General features: G+C 47.5%; 1 protein-coding gene across 9 annotated transcripts in view; it reads right to left on the bottom strand.

The window, feature by feature from the left end:
* The window catches only part of USP28 (ubiquitin specific peptidase 28), a 28,862-nt gene extending 20,350 nt beyond the window's left edge, over positions 1–8,512 (bottom strand). For 5 of the 9 annotated variants that reach the window (XM_053269888.1, XM_053269882.1, XM_053269884.1 and 2 more), the window contains exons 1-9: positions 8,366–8,512; positions 5,331–5,408; positions 4,598–4,730; positions 3,893–4,010; positions 3,233–3,395; positions 2,497–2,583; positions 1,933–2,073; positions 1,021–1,094; positions 18–97 (exon numbers count right to left, since the gene is read on the bottom strand). In XM_053269888.1, the coding sequence (XP_053125863.1) occupies positions 18–97; positions 1,021–1,094; positions 1,933–2,073; positions 2,497–2,583; positions 3,233–3,395; positions 3,893–4,010; positions 4,598–4,730; positions 5,331–5,408; positions 8,366–8,425 (934 nt within the window). In that variant the 5' untranslated portion in view covers positions 8,426–8,512. The remainder of the gene's footprint in view (positions 1–17; positions 98–1,020; positions 1,095–1,932; positions 2,074–2,496; positions 2,584–3,232; positions 3,396–3,892; positions 4,011–4,597; positions 4,731–5,330; positions 5,409–8,365) is intronic. The other 4 variants (XM_053269887.1, XM_053269886.1, XM_053269885.1 and 1 more) reach the window with 1 other exon arrangement.
* Between the last annotated feature and the right edge of the window lie 1,015 nt (positions 8,513–9,527).

Genomic DNA, 9,527 nt, shown 5'->3' on the forward strand with positions numbered 1-9,527 from the left:
ACACCCCTCCAGCTTACCTTCATGAATCCCTTCGGTCAGAAAAGTCCCATAAAAGAGCTGAACCATCGGGTTTTCAGATTTGTCCTGGGAGCTACTGCTTCAGACAAGAAGAAACATGAGAGAACACTCAGCTCATGAATACAGGAATAAAGATTTAAAAGGCTGTTTTTCCTTTTAAAAAGTCCTCAGACATTTAAAAATTTGAACTAAAAGAAAGCAATAGTGGCCTATACCAAAGAAGGAATGATGCACTTAAAATATTCAGTTCTCCGTTTGTCAGGAAACCCTAGTTTAAGCCTAGTTCCCAATGAGGCAGTAAACTGTGACATGGCTATACCAGTCCAGACTGCAGGTGGGAACCCTCATAATGGAATTTCCTGTATACAAGAGATTCCCGACACACAGATAACTACCATGTCAAGGAGAACGGCTCTATCTAGCCTGGGGTTCTCACCAAGAGGATAGATTTCTATGGAGAGAGGGAATTTTGTTCCTCTGTGGGGAAGCATTCCATCATACAAGTCTCCCCTTGCAGCCTTGCATGGAACAGCCCAGAGGTTTCTTACCTCCAGGAGAACTGGGCCCTGGACATCTATGCTGAACAACAGGGTGTTTCATAGATTCCTCACAGAGCCTCACTATTGAAAGAGACTCCAACACTGCTTTGCATGCTCAAATTTAGCAGAAGTTTAGCAAAGTTTGATTACCAAGACAGCTAACTTTGGAAATTTTAGTGCCATCAAGCACTCCCTATGGCCCAGTTACTCCATATGGAAGATGCCCACAGAAAGTAAGTTTGGCCATGTATGAAACAAGTTGGAACAAATGTGTTCAAGTTTTCACAGCCCTAACCCATCCTCCTAACAACACAGTATGCTGTAGCACACAGTAAACATTACTGGCATAATCCTGCAATGTTATACAGACAAAGGCAATTTGCCCTACGCGATGGACCGAAGAACCCATTCAGTTGCTTGCCATCTACCAAGCTTATTGTTTGAAAGAGCTTCTCTGACTTACTTGACATTCACAGTCAGCTGAAAAGCATCCTCCATCCAATCCAGGAGTTTGTGGGTAATTTCACTCACATCTTGCTAAAAAAGAAGGCAGATTAGGAAGTCAGCCAACACAATAAGGGAAACTGCCACCCTTGTTAACAGAACAAAGCACTCTGATCTTTTAGGAGACCAAGCAGGTACATGTAAGTTGCTCAGAATCCCACCCCATGCAATGGAAGTGGATTTTGCAGTTTGAGTTTAGAAAGCACTTGCTTGCTCAAGTGGGCTCCTGGCAAGTTCTGTGCCAACTTCCACTGGATGGTATATTCAAGGTGGGCCAAAGTAGACATAACAGCAGTGGACTCATATGCAGAAAAAGGTCTTCCGCCAAATTCTTATGAAAAGGTGTGGAAAACAAATGCTTTAACACCACAGTATGAGCCAGCAGGTAGAGTGGAAGCCGCCTGCTCCCAAATCCCCTTTGCTAGCTGTTCTTATCCCTTTGGGTCTTACAGACCAGAACCAGCCTGTTAAGAGCAAAGCAACAAGGAAAGGAAACAAAGTCCAGGTGGGAAGAGGGCTCCCCACTTCCACTCAGTATTCCCTCTAAAGCGTGCATGCACACTCACACGTATTTTGATGTCTGCTCAGTTAATTTTAGATCCCACTCAGGTTTCATCAGGAAGGGCCCACTCTGAATGCACATGCACACACACTGCCTTGATCCTGCCACCCAGAGCAAAACTCATTCCACACACAGATGAAAAAAGTTAGAGAGAACACTGCTCCCACCCCACAGCTTTATAACACAACACACTGGCACAACACAGGTTTTGTCCCACTGCTATCATTTCTAGATGTACTAGAAAGGATGCAGGAAGACCCTAGGCCTTATGGTGGCACAGAAAGGCATGACACATTAGAGTCACTTCACCTGCTGCTGCTCCTCAGAAGGTCTGAATGCACCTCTTAGGAGTTCCACTGCTGTAGAGGGGTCCACCGATTTACGGCACGTTCCCAGCATTAAAGCAAAGAGAAGCTGGAGTTCCTGCATGAATGTGATGCTCCTCTTTTTCTGCATGAACAAAAGCCATTGCAGAAGAGTCACAAAGCGCAGACCCCTTGTAACAAGCATGGTGCAAAACTCAAAAGACAACAGGGTAGCTAGTTTACAAAGTCAGTTACAAGAAAAGGCTGGGGTTGGGGGGTGGCAAATTTGCTGGCAAAAAAGGAAGTATCTGCACAGGGTTCTTTCTTGCCCATTGCCTCAAGCTTTCTTCAAAACCAGGAGTCATTGAAAAACCTGGAGCCAGCTTCAATCTTCATGGTTTTTGGAGATACCCCAACCTACACTACCAAAACGATGGATTTTGAGATGCACATATCAGGCATTATATAACTAGGACAGACAGATAAAATCCAGCCATTTTAGAAAGAGACAAGGCAACAACAGAATATAGGAAGATGAGCACCGAATCACCATTCAGCATGCACTTACACTGTGGCTTTGACAATTTTCAAGCACACTGTTTGGAACGGAGTAGTTGAGAACCAGCTGTCTGAATTCTGGCAACTGGAAGAGAGACTGACAAAAGAGCCTTAAATTAAACCACTGCCTCATCTATCAAAGCAAGTCTGTAATATAATCTCAGTTCAACATTACTTCCCCTCCTGTATACTGTCAATTCTCAGGGTGACTTCAAGTGTGATATCTTTCCTACCCAGAAAGCACTTGTATAGAAAAAGCAGGAAAACTGTGTAGACTAAGCATCTGAAGAGGACCTTAGTCACCTAGGAAAGATTAACAGTTCCACTAATGCCAGGGAGCCTTCAGAAACACCCATCCTACTAGTGACTGAAACAGGTATAGCCCAGCACCTGCGTTCTGCCAGAGAAGGAACTGCCCCTCCTCCCCATGGAAGAGCGCAAGCACCAGAGAAGGTATAGGATGCCACTGTCTCTCTCCTATCACAGAAGGCAGCAAAATGTTGCCAGAATCCATGGCAGGGTTTTGAGCTCTGTCTATTATAGATGTGGAACTCACGTTGCAAGTGAGAGCCATCGGAGCGCTTACGTTCCTTACACACACCACACCAGAACACAGAGGAAAGAACCTTCAAAACGGGGCAGTCGCATTCTGCCATGTCAGCTGCCCGGAGAAGTATCAGCTTAACCATTCATTGTCACCCGCAAAGCCCCAGCGGCACTCTGAAGCGGGATTAGCACTCTCCTACCTGGATGACTGCGCTGAACCAGCAAGTATTGCCAACGTTCTTCATCCCCACAGGCCATTCGCCCCCTCTCCTCCACTCGTTCTGAACAGCGTTCTCTCCCCACACTTCACAGCGTTTCCTTTTGGAGCGACTTTTGCTTTCAGCCATACTTGCCTCATGGGCTCTGCTGGGGAACATAATGCAACATTAAGATACAATGCAGGAACCATAGTATAGTAAAAATGGGATTTAAATTCATGCTGCTTAGGATGTGTCCACACACAAACCTCCCATTCTCCTGGTTGGGCACGATGGGACATGTTGAAACTGTCCCTGGAAAAGTAAATAACTTCATCTCCTCCAGTCAGGACACCTCCACACGCAGGAGTGGAAAACCAACCATACTGAATGTGTAGGTTGTTACAATCAGTGGTGTATGGATTCCCCTCACCACCAGGGGCAGGAAAGGGAGAGAAGGCACCAGCTGCACACTGCCTGTATGTGTGTGCTTTGGGGGAATCAGGTGTACTAGAATGGAGACACTTCAGGCTACCCGGGCTTACTACTAGACAGAAATTTTTCTGTCCAAGGACCAGGTTGTGGGAGATGCACAAGAGAAGCACATGCTGCTGACACAACCTAGGAAGCAGATAAACCCAGCAAGCCACCCCCACAGCATACACTTTTGCTGTTGCGTCAGGATCTTCCTCCATAGCTTCAACGTCAGGCAAGTCCTGGACTTTCAAGGACACAGCTTTCTGTAGATCAGCTTCATCACTTGGTGTTGCATCAACTGGACCTGGAAACCAAGGTGGCCATCAGTATATAGGTGGAGAAGATATGCTCCCTCAAAGCCACCCCTCAACCTTAGCATTGTCTGATACATAAAAAGGATAGCACACAGCAAACAACCACCACTACCACCCCACCCCCCTCTTGGAAAAGGCCCAATAATTAAAGTACCAAATCCAGTCAATAACATCTGGAAGACTGTGTGTAAATAGCATAACAACAACAATAGATCAGAACCCTTGAGTGCAGCTAGTGAAGTATCTCTTGGGCTTGAGCTTCCACAAACATGGTCCTATCTCCCATCTAACAGAGCTGTTGTGCTCTCACCCACATCAGCATAGCATTACAAATGCATCATATTCTTGTGTCCTTGGCTCCCTCTTGCTAAAGGGTCTCAGTTTGTCCCCTTTCATAAACACAATCGAGTGATCGAGACTGCCTATCTAGTCCATGAATGGGTCCTCTCCCTCCTTCGCCCCCGTGCATCATCTTCATGACGGAAGGGAGCTGAGGGCTCCAGATGAAGAGCCTGCATCCAGCCTTTCTGAGAAGAGGCAGCCTGCAGGGACAAAATGACAATTACGTGCCACCTACTGGTTGCCTGCCTTTGGCCAGCGGCACATCCTTGACAATCCGATGGTTCTGCAGCAGTGACTTCTTGACCCAGCTCCGTAGCATGGCCCTCAGTGAGGAAGCCAACTGCTTGCACTAGGTCACCATCAACAGCCTAATGACAGGCCAAAACAGCAGTATTATCAACACAGAAAGAATTTCTGATGAGTAACTTTATAGAAGCATATCAGCAAAAGCAACATCGCTTTTAAAATACAAGTCAGTAACACATATGGAAATCCAAAAGATTGGATAAGTATCCTAGGTGAGGAGAGACTGAAGCACCAGCTGTGGCAAACCTCAGGAGAAACCACCACTGACAGGGCTTCTCCACACGCTCTTGCAACTTGTTGCAAGGACAGTATGCTTAAGAGGGCATTCAAGAAAGCTGGCCAAGCTGCCTTCAGCCTTAAAGCTGCTCTTTCTCCTGGCTTCAAACAGCCTTCCTGGGAGAACATGGCTGCCTTTCGTGGCTGGAAAGTTCCAAAACAAACCGTCATAATAGCACTGAGAACAGAGCTAGAAGACAGGTGGCAGTAGAAGGAGAGCACAGGCAGAGGCAAAGATAAGGCACTTGGAAAGCAAGACTGCCACTCAAGAGCCAAGTGAAACCCTGCTCTTTACATTTACTCTTGAGTTAGCATGCACTAGGCATCCAAGACCAATGTTTTCACTTTAAGCATACTAACAATGTCTGTCAGCAAAGCACACCAACCTTCAAGGTTTCATGGAGGAACAAAGGATCCTGAATTCCTGTGATTTCTCTTAGCTGGTTGATGAGCACATTGCAGTTCTACATTAAATTGAGACAGAGAAAGAACATGTCAAAGAGGGATGCCCAACAGTGATAGCAGACCTAAAACTGTAGCCATATTGTCCTGGGCCCAGGAGCGTGAAAGCGGTTCTTTCTTCCGTGCAGGCCAATGTACTGAACAAAAAAGCATCACAAGGTTGCATTCACACAACCAGCTTTAAGTACTAATGTAGGTGATACTCAGGGAGGTGTACCTTACTTCACTGCTGTTACTCCATTCTTACTAACAGGAACATCTTGCCTACCACTTCTCTTCAATAAGGAGGGATCCCAATCAGTAAAATTCATGAGGATCTCTCAGTTCTTCCTACTACGGTAAGCAGAAGGGCCCTGGGAAGATGTGTGGTGGGCACTTTTGAACATTCACACACATCTTCATAAGACTCCACACACCAGCTTCTACCTTTCTCCCCCACCAGAATATGTCACATCAGTACTAAATGCATGCACCGGTTACATGGATCATCTGGATTCTCCAGCTCATGTATTCTGTCCAACTCAAAAGCCTGCATACTCTGTCATCGACGGGCATTAATAAAATGCTTCATTTTATGCCTCAGCCTCATAGTTTAAGCTACCTATGCAAAAATGTGTATTCTCTCTTTTAAAAAAAATACATTTTATCCAGCCCCGAGAGAAAACAGTTTATGTGCCCTATACCAAAGTGAAGGGGGTGAGCACAGGGGCTAGTGATCTATGTATTTATGCTACCAAAAAGGAGCAGCAGATGCTGTAGGACGTATAAGGAGCCCAGGGAATTTTCAGGGGTTTGATGAGGAGCTATTTTAAGCTGGCTGCACATACCATTTAGGTTTGTCATTTCTCACTTACAACAAGGTGCCAGAGTTACATGCTACACCAGACTCATCCACCAAGCAGCCTAGAATCAGCTGGTGAGTGGAACTAGCACTGTCCCGTTTTCAGATCATTTTTAAAATTCCAAGTGATAGACAGTTAAAGCAGTTTTACAGTACCAAGACCATTACTGTGCAAAACACAAGGTTATGTTTCAAGCAGCTGTCGCAGCTTCCATTCGGTTCATGCATAAAACTCTATCAGCAACCAGGTCCCCTAAATTTCTAAGATTCTAAGTCCTTGGAGATTCCTTCCAACTCTGGCATTCTATATTTCTACAAGGACAGCCAGCCAACTGCTTTTTAAATGTGAAGGCAGGTTGCAAATTCACCCAGAAATGAAGTCAACTCCAACATGGTGTAGATCATGGCTGAGTTCACAGAAAACTTTGGTAAGGTTTTGATAATACAGATACTTCACAAATATTTTCTAAGAAATACAGTGCTGCTGAAGCAGTTGCTGCAAGTTAAAACACTTCATAAAAGCTCAACATTCCTAACAAAGAAAATGCATCTCAATCTACAGAGTGGACAGAGCATGTTCTGCTGACTTTTAAAAATTAAATCTGGATTCTACACCTTTGAAACGTGCTTGAATGACCTTGCCTCTTTAGAAGATTTAACAAAGCAGAACCCGCTTCCTCCCACACCTGCCACATTTTCATTTGCCATGTACCACAGCATGCTTTGCACTTGATTTAGTGTATTATAGACATCTGAAGATGACAAGTACATCCATTTACAGCAATGTTATTTTTGGGTAAATTTAGTTACCCACACTGCTATGATCAGAAAGGCCCACATCTAGAAAAGATCTCAACTGAAGATCCGCCTACATGTCAAAAGCATGTGAGATGTGCAAGATCCAGTACATGGAAGGAAAGTGGTTGAAAAAATGAAAACTAGCCCTGTGAGAGGTGGGGTTCCAAAAACAAGTGGGGGGGAAGAGGGGTCGGGTCACATTACTACAGTATGACTTTTGGGGCCATTCATCAGTTATTTGCCTTTGCACTGAGCCACTCTGAGCATAGTTTTAAATTTAAAAAGCAAGGCATGGTTTACATAACATCTCAATGAAATGCCAAAGGGAGAAGAGCACTTTACACATCAAGGAGGAACAAAACAGAGCATCAAAGATGCAAGAACAGAAATCGGGTCATTGCTTTAAAGTTTATTTGGCACTCTTTATACTGCCTAAAAGTTGCATCTCATCCTGGTTTACACAAAAGGTGAAACAATAAAACTAAATCTAAAACGATTAAAGTTTAAGACGACATTAACGCCAACTTAAGGTTTGATGAGATCAAGGGGTCTCAAGGGCTCTCTTCTAAAAGAAAGTGGTCACTTCTGAAAGAGTAACTGGCAGGTTGCCGGAAAGAGCTCTTGCCCCATATGACCCTACCTGGGCCTGAAGATCTTGCTGAGGCCCGGCTGCGAGTGCCCCAGCCAAAGGAGGCAAGTTGGGTGGCTACTAGGGCAAGGGCCTTTCCAGCACCCCATAGCCCCTTTCTCCCTTTGATGTATCGTCTGCCTCTCCAGGTGCTGCGGGCAGATGCTGAGCAAAAGGCCCTCGGCCTTTAAGGGGGGGGTTCAAAATGATGTGTGGGGGGGGGGAGTTGCCTTCCCCTGTCGATGTCCTGGCGGTCCATGGCCTTGCAGGGCAGGTCGCGTCCTCTTGCCAGCAGCAGCCACGCCGGGGCGGCCGGCGAGGCCAACAAAGTTGTGCTGCTGCTGCTGCGGGGGCTGCCGCTGCCCAGACCCCGACCGAGACCGAGACAGAAAGGGGGCGGGGGGGGCAGATCATCTCAGCCATGCAGTGGGGTGGGCGGGGGGGGGCTATAAATAAAGTGACCCGCAGCAGCAGCAAGAGGGAAGGGGAGGCCGGGGAGGAGACCCCCCCCCCGCCGACTCAGGCGCGCAGGGAAGCGGGGGCGGGAGAGGGAGAAGCTCAGGAGGGCCCGGTGGGGGGGGGAGATAAAACGGGTCTACCTTTTGAGGCGGGGGGGGGTCCCCCAGTGTCAGCCGCCCCGCCCCGCCCCGCCCCTCGGGCTCTCGGCGCGCCCCAGCCCCGCGGCGGCTCACCCGTGCCTGTCTCTCGGCCGCGCCCCCCTCCGGGGCCGCCTGCTGCAGCTCGGCCGTCATGGGGCTGCTCCGTCCGTCCGTCCGTCCCCGCCTCAGGTCGGTCTCCGCCGAGCCCTGCCGCCCCGCACCTCCAACGGTCCCCGTCGCGCAGGCCCCGCCCCCCTTCGCCACGCCCCCACGCCAGGGGTGGGTGGGGGAACCGTCACACCCCCGAGACCGTCGAGCCGTTTGCGCTTGCGTAGGACCACGCCCCCTCCCCTCCAGTTACCGCCTCCTGCCTTCCGCACGGCGGTCTCCTTCGCGCGCGCGGGCACGCGCTGGAACGGACTCCCCAGCGCCGACCCCCGCCCCCTGCAGCCGGCGGCGCGCGCCTGCTTGCCTCGGGCTGGCGCGAGCGCAGGTGGCTCTTCCCGGTTCCTCCCCCTGCTGCCGGGTTTCTCGTTATCTCTGGCTTGGCTCTTCTGGTCCACCCCCTCTGCTGTTCTGGGCATGAGGAAGAGGAGGAAGAAGAGGTTTCATTTAAACTAACGCGGCGCTTCCCAAACTGTTTTAATTTTAATTTTATTTAATTTAATTTTATATTAATTTAGCACCTTTTATACCACCCCATATATCTCTGGGCGGTTTCTTTTTACAGTTTTAAAACACAAACCACAATTAAGACATGAATTAAAAGAGTTAAGATATACATAAAAATAACCTTAAAACTTTAAGAATTGAAAGCCTGGTTATATTTTCAAGGGGTGTTTTCCATAAGATGCTGCAGCCCAGTGCTTTTGGGACTAGTTGGGTTGGTTACGATTGTATTAGCTTTTATTTAGGGTTGCCATATCCAAGTTTCTCAAATCTGGGTGGCTCAATTTGCATATTATGCAAATCATGTGGCAACTGATTTGCATTTTATTTATTTGTTTGACAGATTTGTATTCTTTCCCCTCCAACTCTGCCCTCCCATGTGATCGGATCCAGAGTAAAATCTGGGCAGATCCAGGTGGAATTTAGCAGCCAGGTAGAGAGGAACCAAAATCCGGGGGCTACCCTAAATCCCAGGAGACATGGCAACCCTACTTTTATTTTAAATAATAATAATTGTTGTTGTTTTAAGGTGGTTGCTTTTTCAGGAAGACAACAATAATTAGCCCAACTCATCCCAGTGCCTTGG

The sequence above is a fragment of the Hemicordylus capensis genome, chromosome 8 (genome assembly GCF_027244095.1).
Source record: "Hemicordylus capensis ecotype Gifberg chromosome 8, rHemCap1.1.pri, whole genome shotgun sequence".
Classification (NCBI taxonomy): domain Eukaryota; kingdom Metazoa; phylum Chordata; class Lepidosauria; order Squamata; family Cordylidae; genus Hemicordylus; species Hemicordylus capensis.